Here is a 17049-nt window from a genome sequence, read left to right on the forward strand (position 1 = left end):
GACTACCCATGCTCCCAGGATTGACAGTTACATACACCCAATCATAAGCGGGCCCGCCCCATACCCAGGAGGAGGCGGGTTTGACAGAGGCCCCGCCCCTCGCCGCGTGTGACGTCAGAATCGCCATGGCCAGCTATCCGTACGGGCAGGTGAGTTTGTGAGGGGCGGGCGAATCCAAGTAGGGGCCTCGCCAAGTCCAGGCCCAGGACCTCCGGCTTCGCTTTCTCCCCACCTCTCGCCTTTCCCACGCTGAGGTTGCCTTCAGCGAGGTCTCGCGCAGGAGAGAAGGGAAAAGGGATGGTCGGTCGCTCCTGTCTCACGTCACTCAGGACTGCACGTCTGGGAGGTCGCGTCGCGCCCCCTTTGACGTCGCGCACGCGAAGATTTGGGGTCCTTGGACCCCAGAGAGTCAGGCTGGGCTTGGCTTGGGGTCCACACCTTCCCAGGGTTCCCGCTGGGGCCCCGGGCGGGGTCATCAACGCCAATAGAACGTTTAGAGCCCTGGTTCTTCGGTATCCTTTGGGGCGTCGGATAAAAATACACCCCTGACATACTGCATCTGAATAATTAGGAGAATCTGTGGTTTTAGCAGGCGCACAAAGGAGCTTGTTTGAGAACTTAGTCCAACACCTGCATTTCACACACAGGAAAAATAAAACCCAGAAAAGACATGGAACTAATCTGAAGTCATGGAACCTAACTGAAGGCAGTTAGGTAGCAGAACCCAGAGCTGTCAATAGATGCCTCTTCCCCACTTGCTAGCCTATCTAGATCCAGCCAAGAACACCACAGCAAGGTATTTATGTGGCCAGAGTCCGTTGTTGGATGACAATGGTAGAGTGATGAAGTGCGGTTTAGAATCAGAGGAAGGTTCTCACCCTGGCTCCATTACTTAGTTTTGAGCCCTTGAGCAAGGCACTTTGCCTTTCTGAGCTGAAGTTTCCTCCTCTGTAAAATAGGGCCAAATAAGAGGGTCTACTTTATAGAGCTGTTATGAAGCGTAACGAAGTGATGCTAGTAAAGCATTTGGTACTACTAAGTGCAACAGTTTCACCTTTTAGTATTTTGATTTTTCCTAGATTCCTAGAAAGTCAGAGCTGGGAGGGCCCTAAGAAGAGTTCTTTAATTTTAAAAGGTGGAAACTAAAGCCCAGAGAGGGCTCCTGAGTTGCCCAAGATCCCACTATCTTAGGAGATAAAACCCATGCAGGAAAAATTGGAAAACCAGGTCACATGGGATATTACTGTGTTGGACTGAGTATAATCACATACCAAAAGATGCTACAAGAGCCCTCTGAGGCAGTGCAGCCCTGTACAGTTTTTGCACATGGTATTTGGACCTCCGTTATCTCAATCATGAAGGCCCTATAAACAGATCAGCAGAGATTATTCCCCCAACTTATAGCTGAGGAACAAGCCCAAAGAGCTTAAGTGGCTTGCTCAAGGTCATGCAGCAAATGAGGAGGCAAGGCTCATGCTAGAACTTAGACCTCATTTCACTGCATACTTAGCAGAGGTAGGGAAGAGAGATGCCAGCATGAGCTAGGGTTAGGAGGAAGTATAACCTAGCAGTGTTTCCCAAGGTCGGTTCCATTTGCTGAGGCTTATGAGGTGTTAAGTATTTCTGATAGAGGAGTATTCTGTGGTTAGATAAGTTTGGGAAATACTCTGTTAAATACAGCTTAATAAGTTCATTCACCATGGGGCATCTCAGAATTCTTAATTTGTGAATATACATTGTAAATCTGCCAGAGAGGAATAGAATATGTAGTGTTTCTTAAACTCACTTAACCATATGCCCTCCCTCCCTCTCCCCCCTACTTTTTTTGAGTCTGATCATTTCTTGATGTCACTGGTACTCCTGAGGAACATAATTTGGGAAAACATTGCTATGGTGCATTGTTTCTCGGTGGATGGTCTGCATCAGAGTCACCTGGCAGCTTGTTTAAAAAGCACATTTTCGGGTTCCACACCTCAGACCTGTTCTGTGCTTAGAAAGGGCCCAAGCATCTACATTTTAATAAGCTTTTGAAGGCAATTTGTGTGCATCCTAGAAGCAGTGACATAGAAATTAAGAGCCTGAAATTCCAGGTTAGATAGAACTGGGCTAGAACCCTAATTCTCCTCTTTGATAGTTACATGCCCTTGGACAGATCATCTAAGGACTCTGAGTCTCAGTTTCCTCACTTGTAAAAAGGGAGGAACAATACTTCATAGGGCTGAAAAGAGGATGAAATGTGATAAAGCCTGTAGGGAGCTTGGCGCATTGCTATCACGTAGTGCTGCTGGTGCGTGGTGGCATAGCTCTTGCTGCGATCGCTGCCATCGTGCCATACCACCTGGGCTTATGCCCAGTGAAGTACTGAAATGGAGCCCAGAGAGAAATGTGTCTCTAGTAGAGGAAGAAATGCTTTTCCCCATCATACCTTTGTCCTCCTATCTAGCTCCTGGTCCATGGTGTTCCAAGAAAGGAAGTGGGTTGTTCGAAAGCACCCAAAGGCTTAGTGAGCACCACGTCCCCTCCACCCAGGACATAGCCCTGGAGGATTCCAGCCTATTGTTAGAGGAGTCAAACTCCTGTAATTTTCTCCTGCCTCCTGCCGCAGGGTCCTCATGCTTGGACTAGGTGTTGGAGGGATAAAACCAAATAAGTTTTGGTCCTGTTGGGGAGCCAGCCTGATGGATTTCAGTGCTCAAGAACGTGGTCTTTATGGCCAGAGAGATTTGGCTTCAAATCCCTGCTCTGACATTTCCTTGTAGAAATTTCTTGCAAAAGTCTGAGGCTTGGGTTTGGTAAATTAAATTTAGTAAAGCAAATATTCCAAGTGGAAGAGCAATACAAATATATAAATTGTGAAATCAGTGTGATAAGTATTAAATAGGAGTGTCAGGCTAGCACTCGAGCAATACCTCAGTCTTGAGGGTAGGAAGACTTCTTAAAAGAGGTGACATTTAAGCTAAAAACTGAATCTGCAGTAGGATTCAGTCCTGCAGTGGGCGTTAGCTGGGTGCAAAAAGGCATGGTTCTTCAGTAGAGGGGATAGTATTTACAAAGGCTGGGAAACAAGTAAGAGAGCCCTGTATTTTGGAAGAATTTAAGGAGATCAGTTGAGTTGTAGGGAAGAGGGGGCAAAAGGTAAGAAATGAGAGCAGAAAGGTAAGCAATGACCAGACCCTAAAGGGCCTTGTCTGCCTTTTTGAGGAGTATGGACTTCATCCTAAGAGTTGTGAGGGAGTCGCTGAAGAGTTTTCTCTAATCCATGCTTTGGAGCTGTTAGCATGGGGCCCCGGGAGGTTGGGCTGAAGCAAGGAGACTGGAGGCAGAGAGACCAGTTTCAAAGCTTTTGAAGTAACCTAGGTGAGAGAGAGCGGTGACCTGGTGAACATGGAGTTGGGAGGTGAAACTGAGGCAACTTGGTGCCTAATTGAGGTGACGGAAGGGAGGAAAGAGGAGGTGTCCAGGAGGCCACCAGCGTTTCCCTTCACTGAGATGGGGACACAGAAGGAGGAATAGATTCGGGGGGGAAGCTCCAGAAGGTTGTTGAATAGGTGGGTCTGCAGCTCAGAAGAGATGAAGCTGGCGAGAGGGATTTTGGAGTGTCAGCAGAGAGGTAGTAATTGAAGTCATGAGACGGTTCTTGGCTCACTGTTTATTGGCTGCAGGTTTCTGGCCTTTAAATATTTTAGGAGGCTCTGCTGGTGAATGCACAAACCCCTCCTGTTGTCTTGTGAATGTTTAACCCCTTAGAATGGGCTCTAGCCTCCTCTCATGGGCACTTGCACGGTAGCTTCAGAGCACAGGCTTGTCTTTGCAACGCAGCCTACTCTTCTCTGTGAGGACTCAGTGTGGACCAACCTTTGACATCTCTGTGTCTTGAGGGTAGAAGAATGAGCCCTCAGAGCCAAAAGAAAATGTGGGACTTTCTGAGTGGGTTACTTGGGAGGGTGTGAGCTCCCCACCACTTACAGGAATGCAAACAGAGATTCCAGATAGTGCTTCAGAGCTTCCCTCATTGACTGAGAGGTCCTACTGGGAGGTCTTTGGGATCTCTTACAATACTGTGGCTCTCAAATTGGGTCTAGGTGCTGGGGTGAAAAAAAGGTTAAAATTCTTCTTCTAAGTCTCCTGATACCGGGCTTCAAGCCTCTAAAAGATCACCTGATCCCACTCTTCCCACTTCAGCCCTGCCCAGGGTAGAAATCCATCATATTTGACAGATATATTTAGGATGGTCCCTGGCACTGGCACGTGGTGGATGCTCACTCATTTATTGAGTGAACACCCAGAAGAGGGTAGAGTAGTAGTCATGCAGACCCTGTTTTGAATCACCAGTTCTAGCTGTGTCATCACAGACATGTGATTAAACTCTGTGCACCTTAATTTTCTCATCTGTAAAATGGGGATCATAGCACTTACCTGATAGGACTGAGGATCAGCGAGAGCCTCAATAAAATGTTGATTGCCCCCTCCCCCCATTCAAATGTATCAAATGTTGGTTCTATGCAATCAGTAAAGATGTAGGGTTAGTTTTCTGTGATGTTTTGGAAACCACGGTTACTGAACTCTTCCTGTCTTTTTTTTCTTTTACAATCTTGTATTTATCAGCATGAAATACTCTTGGAAAAACTTAAAAGGGTTGGCAGCATGGCATGGAGTAGTATGAGAACATGGAGTCAGGCACTCTGGTTTTCATTCCTGATTCAGATACTACTAACAACTCCGTGACCCTTCTCCAGCCTGGATTCTGATGGTTTCACTTTCTTCATCTTCTGGTGCAAGCTAGAAACCTGAGTCATTCTAAACACTTCTCTTTCCTCACTCCCCCCTCTGTCGCTTCCCTAACCTAATTAGTTGCCAAGTCATGTCTGGTCTATCTCTGAAATAGCTTCAGATTCCATCCCGTTCTCTCTGAGTCTGCTGTCTGGTTCCAGCCCTGCGTGTCCAGCACCTAGGCTGCTGCCTCCCCCGCTAGCTCATCCTCCACACTGCTGCTGACACTGCCGCTGGTTAGTTTGCAAAACAAGGCTCTGATCACGTTTCTTCCCTGTTGGAAACCCTTCTATGGCGCTCTGTTTCCTCCGGCATAAAGCCCCAGATCTTTAAAGTGGTATTTGTTTGTTCACATTTTTATGGAGGCTTGCCCATTCCAGGCACTCTGCTGGACCCTGGGGTACCACAATGAATGAGGCCCAGTGTCTGCCCCTGGGGATCTCACTGTTGCGTGACAGAGAGAAACTGCTTGAAGACACAGTTACCCACCAGTTGACTGAAATGCAGCAGGAGAGGTGATTGGACAAGGAGTGTGTAAAGAGACTGCCTTTTGGAGCTCACCGTTGCATTCTTGCCTCTGCCCCCTGCTTTATAGCCCACACCCTGACCCCTCCATGCTCGCTCATAGGTCTGTGCCTTTGTCTTTCTTCTCCCTTCTGTCTGGAATGTCCTTTGCTGCTTGCCTTTTGGGGAATGTCTGTGCATCCTTCAATACCAGCTCCAATATTACTCCTGCCTCCTCCAGGAAGCCTTCCTTAACCCACTGCCTGCATTTGTTCATTTGATTGCTCATTTAATCTTTAACAGACAGAACCAATTCCTCTGGCCATGCTTCCTTGATAGCATTTAAGTAGATTTTTCTGATGATACTGATCAGATTGCATCATAGTTATCTGGGGCTCCTCAAGGCCAGCCCTGTTTAGTTTTGTGCCCCCAAGCCTAGCAGAGAGCCTAGCACAATATATTGCTCTGTAAATGCTTGCCAAATGAATGAAGTCTTTTAACAGTTGTGCACCTCAGTTTCTTCATCTGAAAGTAGACCTACTAATTATATCTTCTTTTTTTCTGTTAGAGGATTGTTGGCAGGATTTGGCCAGTAGCATTTGTGTGTATGTGAAAGTGCTTTGTAAACTGTACATGTGAGGGCTTTATTTATATATTTATTTATTAAACACCTTTATTGTGGTATGGTTCCTATACAGTAAACTACACGTGAGGGCTTTAATGCAGGGCAGAAAGAAAAGGGTTCAGTTGCTGCCAGGCTGCACCAGACACCTGGATTGTGATTGCGCCAAAGCCGGAAGACCTGCCTGGCAGCACCAGCTTGCTTGGTGTGGGGGCATTTCCCAGGGGGAAGGGCTGTTCAGATGCCCTAAGCCAGGTCCGTGAATGGCTTTGCTCACAGGGCTTCTTGTGGACTGGCTACTTCCTGGCTTGGTGTCCAGCCTGTTCTTTTGGGTGTGCCTAGACTCTGCAGAGTCCCCACCCCTTTTCTAGCCTACTCTGCTTTGGAAAGTGCCCCATTGCTTAAGGAAAGAGCACTGTAGCAGGAGGGAGTGGGAGTCACTGCGCTCAGATGTGCATGGGGAGTGATCTAACTCCACCTCTGCCTCCCACTCACAGCGGTTCTTGAGCAAGTCCCTTCCCCTCAGTTGGCCTTAGTTTCCCCATCTGTAAACCAAAGGGGTTAGGTTGAAGAGGTCTGCTGGGCACCTCTCCCATTGCCCTCTCCAGCGGAATCTTTTTTATTCTTTAAGTCCTAATCCAAATGCTGCTTTCCCACGGAAACCCTCCCCAGTTTCACCCTCCTTTGTGGTCCCATGGTGCATGGCTTATGTCTTCATTTTAAAGACCTATTTCCTTATGTTGTTTTGTTACATGTTATAGAGAATGTTTCCATGCCTCTCATATCAACTGTGAGCTCCTTCGAACATTTGACTTTCCTTTATACACCCCGGCCCCCAGAGTTTACCTGGCTCAGGGCTTTGATGATAATAATAATCATAATTAATATAATAACAATAGCAGCTATGAATTATGCCAGACACTGTTGTAAGAACTATTTTTCTTATATTAATGGTTTTCAAACTGACTTCTGAACCACTGTGAGGGTTCCGCAGGGCTCCCTCACACGCTGGCAAATGAGGGGCCTGCATGGTTGGGGCTCTTAAGTCCCCGCTTTCAACCAGAGCAGCTTTCTTTTATCAGTTTTTAAATTTCTATTTATCAGAAGGTTCTTTAGCTAAAAATGATACTGACAAAATTCTGCCATATTCATTTCTTGTAATCTGCAGAATAATGAGGAAGGGGTTATTTTATTTTACTTGAGAAGAAATAGGCTTAGAGAGATGAAGCCACTGGCCCATGGTCATGAACTCAGCTGACGAGAACAGAGTTTTGAGTTGGGATTGGCCTGTGGCTTCATCCTCAGTGAGGGAGTCTTGCCACTAGCTATGGCAGCTTCCAGGGCAGAAGAGCTCCCACGATGCTGAGTGGGGAAGGTGGAGGGCCTGCTTCCCCCCGTCTCTCAAGAAACCTCTCTTCCTTGAGCAAGCAGACCCTCTTTAGGTGAAGTATGAGTCTGGCCTTAGCCTGGAGGCTAGCTGTCCAGGAAGCTAGCAAACACAACTACGAGAGAAAGTCTGGGCTCTCGCTAGCTAGGCCACTGGTGTGCCTTTACAGGTTGAGCTGGACCATGTCTAGATGATACCGTCCTCACCATCCTCAGAGCTGGGCCCAGCTGCTCTCTGCCCTTGAGCCAGCCTGTCTGCAGATATGTTGGGGCTGTGTTCCCCTAGGCCTTTTGCTGGCCATTTAGGGAGATGGAGCCGAACACTCTGAGCTTCAGGGATCCCTGGCTAGTGGCATGGGGACATGGACAAGAGAGGGAGTGCTCCCATGTATGCTCTAATGGACACATGATCTGGGCTTAGCAGTAGGAGACCTGGATTCTGGCCCCAGACCCTTGACACAGTTCTTGTGTGATTTTTCTGGACTCGAGTTTCCTCCACCATAGCAAAGTGCTACTATTGATAGTGTGCACTGAGTGCTTACTTTGTGCTAGGGCCTGTTTCAGAGCCCCTTACATGACTGGCCCTATTTCATTCATATACTAACCTGAGAGGGAGGCAGGCACTATTAGCACAAAGGATAGTGAGGCTTAGAGAGGGTAAGTCGTTAGACCATTCAGTAAGTGGCAGACCCCAAACTTGAACTGGTCTTTTTCACTCTTAACCATTGTCTTATATTGCCTTAGGAATAAAGTCTTGCCTGTTTGTCTCACAGAACTGTGACTGAGGCTAGGGAAGTGTTTTTGCATCATGAGCTAGAGTGGGGTGAGGAAGGAATGCTATGGATGAATCTTTGCTGTGGATACATCATTTGTGACTGAAGAGGGTCAGGGGCATGTGGTGGAGATCACATTTGCACTGTGAATTCTGCGACTAGAGATGGGGTACCACAGGGTGAGGATTTGGAATTCAGTTTGATTCTTCTGCCTGCTCACTCATACAGTAAATATTTACTGAGCATCCATTCTGCCCTGAGGGCTGGGGATAAAGTGGCAAACCAGACATGATCCCAGCCCTTATGGAGCCCCTTGATGTGCAGGGAAGGGCAGCCAGGAGGGCAGGGTTCCAGCCCTACCTATGCAGGTCATTGGCAACATGACTTTGGGTAAACTGTATCTCCTAGAAGCCTCAGGTTCCCCATCTGAGCAATGGGATCATAACTCCAGTCCAGCCTATAGGATCAGTTGAAAGAATGGCAGTGGCAGTACTTTATGACTGTAAAGTGCCAGACTGTGGCTAGCTTCTGATCCTATCGTTCTGACTGATGTCTTGCTCTTCTTGCAGGGCTGCCCAGGAGCTGGAGGACAAGCGCCCGGCGCCCCCCCTGGTAGCTACTACCCCGGAGCCCCCCATAGTGGAGGGCAGTATGGTAGTGGGGTACCCCCTGGTGGTGGATATGGGGGAGGTCCTGCCCCTGGAGGGCCTTATGGACCACCAGCTGGTGGAGGACCCTATGGACACCCCAGCCCTGGGGGGCTCCCATCCGGAACTCCAGGAGGACCATATGGCGGTGGAGCCCCCGGGGGCCCCTATGGTCAGCCATCTCCAAATTCCTATGGTGCCCAGCATCCTGGGCCTTACGGACAGGGACCTCCTCCAGGTAAGTAGCGATCTTGGACTCCAGGTGCCCCCGGCCTTGCTGTGAGTTACCCAGCACCCTTCCTTGCCCTTCCTGTGGATGTGCAGGCAGCCTGGTCTCTGATGCCTTAGCATCTTGCCTCCAGCTTCAGCTTTCATTAGCAGAGTGAGAACTCTGTTAGTTAGCTTTGCTGTGGTAACAGCAACTCCAAAATCTTTGTGGCTTACAACGACAAACATTTATTTCTGTTGCTCATTCACACTTATTTACTCTTGCGTACATGTTGGCAGCTGCAGGCTTGGCTGCTGAGGTTCTGCTCCACGTGTCTTTTCTTTCCAGGATCCAGGCTGGAGGGGCGGCATATCCCCTATTTGGGTTATGCTGTTCTCATGGCAAACAAAAAGAGCAGGAGAGTGAGCACGACGCCTCCTAAAGCTTCTGCTTTGAAGTTCTTTATATATCTTCTACTCAAGTTTATTGGCCAAACCACGTCCTCTGGTCAAGCCTGACATCAGATGGATAGGAGTGGATACTCCTATCATTGGAGGGGCTCTGCTAACCACCAGGCAGGGAGAGGATGCACAGTGCTCTTTCAGGGAAACCGGGGAGGGGTGGCTTAGCAAATAACTGGAGATAATACTGCAGTCTCAGGGGGAGGAACCCCATTTATGTGTAAGAGAGACTGACCATTATATGTAGAAAGGCAAGGTAGCATAGTTGTTGAAAGCTTGGGCTTTTGAGATCAGACCACTTACTGACTGATCAAGTTACTTCATCCCTTTAAGCCTCAGTGTCCACATCTATAAAATGGGTAAATGTTACTAGCTCACCAGATTGTTTTTTGTTTTTTTTAATTGAAGTATAGTCGATTTACAATGGTGTGTTAATTTCTGGCATACAGCAAGATTGTTACTAAAGATTAAGTGAGAAGGTGCAGGTAAACACTGGGCACAGTGTCTGGCACATGGCAGGGGCTTAGTAAGCAATGTTCTGTGAGAAGACTTGTTCTGGGGTTTTCTCAGCAAAGAGGCATTCAGCATCTAATGTGATGGCAGATGTGCCAAAGGCCGTACCACCAAAAGATGCTGAGGCGGGCAGGAGAGTGATAGAGTGAGATGGGGAAGGATAAAGAGCAAGAGACAGTAAAGGCGCGGTACTGGACAAGATGGGGGAAGGGATTTGGCAACTCATGGAGGCAGAGAATTTTAGGTGGGGGCTTCAGGCTCAGTGAAGATTTCTGAGTAGTTTCTGAAAGAGGGTGAGGGTCAGTGAGTGTCCATACCCCTGCGTCCTCCCAGACTCAGTCAGCCTCTTCATAGCACGCTGGTTCCCAGGAGGCCACACCAGCAGTGAGGCAACTCTGGTGCACTTGCAGAGCCTCCGGGGAAGGGTACTGCCAGGGAGCTCAGCATCTTAGCATACATACCCGGCAGGTGGCCAAGGGAGAGTCTCGCCCTTGAGGGTTCTAAACACTGTGAGCCAGTGGCATTTATCTCAGCAGAGCTGGAGCTGCAGGCCGTTTGCTTTTAGCTCAGCAGCTTGCTGGTGGATTTCCTCCTCGGTTTAAAATCTTGTCCCTGAGCCTACATGAGGTCACTGCAGGGAAAGGAACCTGGCTGTGAGGCTTATCTCTCCAGGGCTGCAGAGGAGCGGAGAGACGTGCTTCAGACTCTTAGCTGCTCACCCTCAGCCCACCTTCCTCTCACCCAGCCATCATTACCTCCTCTCCAGTGCCTCCAGTGAGCTCCCAGAGCAGTGCTTTTTAAAGCATAATCCACACACCTGCCTTGGAGTCACCTTAGGCCCACTGACTCCAGGTCTAAAGGTTGAGCACCTGCTCTTCGGGAGAGATGTGACTATTAAAGGTGCCCCACTGCCCACAGGAAAGATCCTCAGGGCCCTTGACTCCCAAAAGGCCTTTCCAGCTCCTCACCTGCCATTGCTCCTCCCTCTGGTCAACCCAAGACCCCTGGAAGTACTCCAGACACACTCTGTGCCTTTCCAACATGCTTTTTCTTCTTCTCAGCCTGGTTTAAATAGCCCTTCCTCTGTGAAAATGTGACTGCACATTCCAGGCCTTCTGTGAACACTTGATTTTACTGTTGTCTCGTTTAACCATCACAACAACCCTGGGAAATAGGTGCATTATAGAAATGGGGATCAGTACACAAACAATGAAACAGTGTATCTAAAGTCATGCAAGCTAGTAAGGATTAGAGCTCTTTGCTTCAGAGCCTGAGCTCCTCTGTGCTAACTGCACAGACCACACGTCACAGAGACTCCTGCTGGCGCCTGTGGCCTCCTCTCCCCCACGGCACAGCGGCCGTTTTAGGTAAAAGGGTGGGACCTGCCTGGATTTCCCAGCTGAGGCAGTCAGACTAGTCCCACAGTCAGCAAACCCTTTTCCTTTGGGACTGGGTGGTGATTTCTGTGCTGTGTCTCATACTGCGTTGTGTGAAGGAGCCCTTTTTGTGTCCTGTCAGCTCCCTAGGTTTCCCAATACTGTGTAACTGGCTTTATCCCAAAAGGTCTGGTCTTCTGTGCTTCTCCACTTTATCTGCCACCCTTTCCTCTCACCCCCAGCTCACCCTGCGTGTCTTTCCAAATGAATGACCCTTTCTTCCATCTTCCCACATACACAAAAAGCTCCCAGACACACAAAGCTGTTTGAAGCACGACAACAACATGAATAATCAGCAGTTATGTAGTGCTTCGATGGTGCCAGGTGCTGATTTAATGGTTTTTATGTATTAATTATATCTGCACAATAACCGTATGAAGTTGATGCTGTTGTGTCCTCATTCCACAGATAAGAAAACTGAAACACAGAGAACTTAAATAACTTAACCAAGGCTGCTCATGGGAGAGCTGGGGCTTGAACCATGAAGCCAACTCTAGCATGAATCGAGCACCTCCCCTTTCCGTGTCCGGCTCTGTGCTAACTCCTGGGGATTCAGAAATGAGCTGGGCTGAGGTCTTGCCCACAAGTTGCTCCAAGTCTAACCTGGAAGAAGTAGGGAGAAACATGTACACAGTGGAGTGATTATAGAGAGAGGTGTATGAAGGAGAGAGGAAGGAGGCCTGTCCAGGGCTGGAAGAAGAAGGAATGCTTTATGGAAGGAACAGGATTTTATTTGGATTTTGAAGGATGGATGGGAAACGAATGCAAAGAGATGAGGGAGAAGGGGGTACGAGGTGGAGAGAACCCAGTGAGTAAAGGCTTCCTGGGGTTGGGGCTGTGCAGGTCTGGGTGACAGCAAGTGTATTAGGCATCGAGGCTGGAACAGGTGGACGGGGGACAGAGTAGGGATAGAGTGACAGGTAGATGGGGGTAAACCACATTGTGGAGGAATTAGAATGCTGTTTTAGGGATGCTGGACTTTATTTTGTTGGCAGTGGGGAGCCTTTGAAGAATTTTGAGTTGAGGTGGGGGGAAATTGGTGAAAACAGAAATTTTATAGAGATTACTCGGTAGGAAGTGCTGGGTGGCGGAGAGTCATTGTAAAGATGACTTGGTTAGGATTTTTCCTGGTCCAGGTAAAGGGTGTCTGAGTCAGGGCAGGTGCAGTAGGAACAGGGAGGAGATGATGCCTGTGTGTGGAACAGCCAGCATTGGGCAGCTATTTGGATGTGTCGAGTGAGGAGGTGTCAGAGATATCTGCAGGGAGGTCTGGAGATGGGGATGCACATGGCACATTGGAGGTGATGGGGAGTAACGAGAGGTGGAGCTTCGTGACCACCCACACTCTGGTAGCTGCAGATGTGCCCGCTCTTGCTGTGCCGGGGCAGTCAGGGATGGGTCGGACCTGGTGTCCCCCCCGGGGAGCTCCCTACTGCTACGACTCTCAAAGTGCTTGTCTCCGGGCTGTGCGTGTTAGGTACTTAGCAAACTTTTTTGGGGTCCTCAGTCTGTGGGGAAGAGATAATCCCCCTTTTCAGAGAATTCTTAATCTTCCAGACAAGTCTGTGTTCCTTAGAAACTTAAACAGAGAAGTGACTGGAGCACCAGAGGAAAAGCGCAAAGGATTTACAGAGTAGAAATCAACTGCAAATACTTCTGAGTTTACACAGAAGGTCCTTTTCCACCAGAGTAAGGATGATGGCTTGATGGAAGACAGGGACGGGGTAGGTGGATTTATGAGGCTTTTAGGATGGGGAAAACCTGTAGGCAGGGAGGCACTAAGGCTGGCCCTTCCCAGCATTTCTGCGGATTGGTCTTGAGACCTATGTCTGATTCCCCTGGTTGGCACCCCTTCCTGCAGGTGGCGCTCCTCCCAATGTGGACCCTGAGGCTTACTCCTGGTTCCAGTCAGTGGACTCTGATCACAGTGGCTACATCTCCATCAAGGAGCTGAAGCAGGCCCTGGTCAACTCCAACTGGTCCTCATTCAACGATGAGACATGCCTCATGATGATAAGTGAGTCCTGGCCCTTCCCTGTGGGCTCGAGCTGAGGCCGAGCCACCTCCTGCCTGATGATAGGTAGGTGGGAGGCCATTCTGAGGAGAAATATTTTGGACAGGGAGGAATTTCAGGCAGGAAACTGGGTTCAAGGCAAGATCCCTTAGACAGGGAGCTCTTTTCCTTAGATTGATTCTCAAGTTCTAGACCTTACTGAGTCTTAGGCTGACTCAGTTTCTCATTCTGCACAAATGAGACTCCCTGTCCTGGTAGGAGATGGCAGGGGGTGGTCAGCTCCCAAAGCTGCAGAAAAAAATGCAGTTCTGGCAGGGGTGGGGCTGAAGGTGACCGGGGGTGGCACTGGTACAATACTTGATGTGGGTATGTCTTGGGGACATCTGGGCCTCAGGCCTCGTTTCTATGGCGCCTCCTACTCCGGCCTAGGGAGAAAGGCTGCCTCACTGGTCTCTGAGAACCTTAGTCTTGAAGCTTTCTTTCCCTTCCCTCCAAGACATGTTTGACAAGACCAAGTCAGGACGCATTGACGTCTATGGTTTCTCGGCCCTGTGGAAATTCATCCAGCAGTGGAAGAACCTCTTCCAGCAGTATGACCGGGACCGCTCGGGCTCCATTAGCTACACAGAGCTGCAGCAAGGTGAGGGCCTGCCCGGGACTCAGTGCACAGGTGGAGCTGGATCTTTCTCTTTCTCCCGAAGACAGAGCATGGGGTTCCCTCTAGCCTCTGACCACCAAATGTCCCACTGCACTCACTATAAGACGCTGCCCTCAGCACAGGCCCACTCCCCACCCTTTCTGTGACCTGGCTGGGCAGTAAGCTGAAATCCAGGGCAAGGAAACGCCTGGCTGCTGGATCAGGGGTGGACTCTGGCGATGGGATCTCTGGCAGCACTAGGAGAGACAGGACCAGCCGGCAGGGAGCCTTGGGGATGGAAACTCAGCAGCCTGGGGCACTTTGAGACCAGGACGTGTGGCTTGGGTGGCTCCTTCCTCTCTAGTTTCCAGCATGCAGAATGGAAAGTGTCCTGTAGAGGGGCTTAGAAAGATGGCTTCTGTTGCTAGTTCTGCTAGAAGACAGTTTCTTTCCAGCTCTGGGACCTAGACCACTCTAAAAATTGCAGTTGGGTAAGATGACCCAGCTTAGCCACAGCTCCAGGTCTGGTTCCACTTCTTACTCTAGAGGATGGGTAGTTAGTGCGGTGTTGAGAACCAGACAGGGAGCTTTGCCACCTGAGAGGGAGAGAGGACTCCCCAGAGAACCCAGCCGCTTGCCCTGGACACAGATTTCAGTCATACTGAGGAGCTCTGTGGGTGGGGCAGGCGGTTGGGGCAGCCCCCTGGTGGAAGGGAAAGGAGGCAACCTGGACTGAGCACCTAAACTCTGTTGCCAGATCCAGTGATGGACATTGGTGAGGGTGATATTATCACAAGAAAGCTAATATTTATTGAATGCTTGCTATGGGCCAGGCACTGTAATAAGCATTTTTCATATGTTACATCATTTTTTTCTATTTTTATAACATTTTATATAACTCATAAAACAGTGCTTGTACAAAAATTCACACAAAGTTGCTAGAGAGCATACAATTTCCAAATATGTCCTGGGTTTTTGTCACATTTAGTTTTCTAAGGATGCACTCAAAATGTTACATCATTCTTTCTCCCATGCGATAGCTGCTTTTTCTTATTCCCCACCCTTAGATGAAGGATCCCTTATTATTACCCCTTTTACAGAAAAGAAAACTGAGGCATAGTCTAGATAACTTACCCAAGGGCCACATAGCAAAAACAGAACTGAGATTTTAGCCTGAGCTGGTAGATTATACAGAGAAGAAGGAAGCATCCCAGGTAGAGGGATTGGGGAGCAGCATGGAGGCTGTGACCTTGGAACTGCCCCACAGCCTCGCCTGGGGGGATGATGATGACTTTATTAGTTTTAACAAATAACACTGAGTGCTTATTATGTGCCAGGCACTATGCCCACAGGCACTATGCCAAGTGCTTTGCTTGATCACTTCCTCTAATCCTTATTAGAACCTACAAGGTAAGTATTATCCCCATTTTAGAGATGGTAAGACAGGCTTAGCAAGGTTAATAAGCATCTTGTTGGGGGGCTGTCTTGACTCCAGAGCAGGCTCTCATAGCCTCTGTGCTGAGCTGTCTGAGACATCTGCCCTGAGCAGGGTGGCCCAAGGGGGCTTAGGCTTCTGTCTGTAATGCAGAGGTCAGAGATGAGCACAGACAGACTGGTGTCACTCTGGGACCCTACAGACCCCTAAATAAACAGATGGCAATGGAAATTTGGAGAAAGAGGGATGGGGGCCTTCCATCTAAGAAAAGCATCCAGACACAGCCTCTGGCGTGCCTCTGCCATCTTGGACACCCCTCAGGATGTCTGTCCTGTTTCTGCTTTGGTTCCAATCCCCTTGGAGTTGCTGAACTGCTGTGCTCCATAGAGCTGGTCAATGGCAGTGCTTACAGCAAGTTTTTGTGTCTGCTCTGTGTGCCCCACTTCTCCAGCTCTGTCCCAGATGGGCTACAACCTGAGCCCCCAGTTCACCCAGCTCCTGGTCTCCCGCTACTGCCCGCGCTCCACCAATCCCTCCATGCAGCTCGATCGCTTCATCCAGGTATGCACCCAGCTGCAGGTGCTGACCGAGGCCTTCCGGGAGAAGGACACAGCTGTGCAGGGCAACATTCGTCTCAGCTTCGAGGACTTCGTCACCATGACAGCCTCTCGGATGCTATGACCAGCCCATCTATAGAGTGGGGAGTGCACCAGGGGACCTTTCTTGGCTCCTAGGGTGGGAGAAGCATGTGGGCTTCTCTTCTTTTCCTGCCCCTCCTAAAAAAAGAATTCTCCCTTGCCTGATGCAGCACTGTTCCCAAAGAGGGCTGGGAGTTCTATGTCATAGCCACCAAATAGTGGGGACCTGGGCTGAGGCCACATAGATAGGGGCCTGACCTCGGAAAAGCCTGGAAGTTGAATTACAACCCTGAGCATTTACAAGGCACAGCCTTGCACCAGGTGCAAGAGATGCCGGTCACTGCAAGGAGTTAGTGTCTAATCGGCTGGCTCCAGCCTCTAGCTTTCCTTAGGTGCCCTGACGCCAGTGGTAAGTGTTCATCAGCCTCTTACCTGTGTTCCGTCACGCGTGCTGTCTTGTCAGATGGACCCAGTTTCTCCAAAGTGCAGTCTGACCAAGGGTGAGAGATTTGCCCGCATGACCAGTGGCTTGAATTCCACCCCACAAGTCCGTGTGTGTTGACTTCTAGTTGCCTGTGGCTGTCCCTGCTCAGGAAGCTTGGACAGTCTGCTCCCTGGGCATCTTTGGCCAGGCTACCCCTCTGCAGCTTGGGCCCCTCACTTGCCCCTCTGCTTGGCTTCAGTCCCCATGGGACGGGTTGCCACCTCCCACTGCCAATGCTTTTTTTTTTATTTGCAGTTTTTTCATTCGGGGCCAAAAGTTCAATGAAACTGTAAGCTTCAATAAAAGGATAAAACTCTGGAGTTCCACATTTTCCACCACACCTTCCCAACTACAAGTTCATCCATTCAGTCACTCATTTATTTTTCCATTCAAGGAATATTTAAGTACATAGTATAAACCATGCCATGCAGAAAGAAGCCGCTCAGGGGGATATGGCCTCCATGGGGCTGCTCTCACTTACCAGGGTGAAATTAAGTGTAGCGACCTGCCAGGTTGAGTTC

At 49.2% G+C, this 17049-nt stretch overlaps 1 protein-coding gene across 1 annotated transcript; it reads left to right on the top strand.

The window, feature by feature from the left end:
• Window positions 1-13: 13 nt before the first annotated feature.
• Window positions 14-16848, top strand: PEF1 (penta-EF-hand domain containing 1). Its single transcript, XM_010952185.3, has 5 exons — window positions 14-149; window positions 8625-8940; window positions 13182-13337; window positions 13831-13974; window positions 15858-16848. Exons 1-5 carry the CDS (start codon window positions 126-128, stop codon window positions 16085-16087), a joined length of 870 nt encoding a protein of 289 aa, XP_010950487.1. The 5' UTR covers window positions 14-125; the 3' UTR covers window positions 16088-16848.
• Window positions 16849-17049: the final 201 nt, after the last annotated feature.

Source organism: Camelus bactrianus, chromosome 13 (genome assembly GCF_048773025.1).
Source record: "Camelus bactrianus isolate YW-2024 breed Bactrian camel chromosome 13, ASM4877302v1, whole genome shotgun sequence".
Lineage (NCBI taxonomy): Eukaryota > Metazoa > Chordata > Mammalia > Artiodactyla > Camelidae > Camelus > Camelus bactrianus.

Excerpts from the sequence above, each read along its gene's own strand:
- PEF1 (XM_010952185.3), top strand. The coding sequence starts at position 126 with ATGGCCAGCTATCCGTACGGGCAG. Across the intron at positions 8,941-13,181 it reads CGGACAGGGACCTCCTCCAG|GTGGCGCTCCTCCCAATGTG; the intron begins GTAAGTAGCGAT and ends CCCTTCCTGCAG. Across the intron at positions 13,975-15,857 it reads CTACACAGAGCTGCAGCAAG|CTCTGTCCCAGATGGGCTAC; the intron begins GTGAGGGCCTGC and ends CCACTTCTCCAG.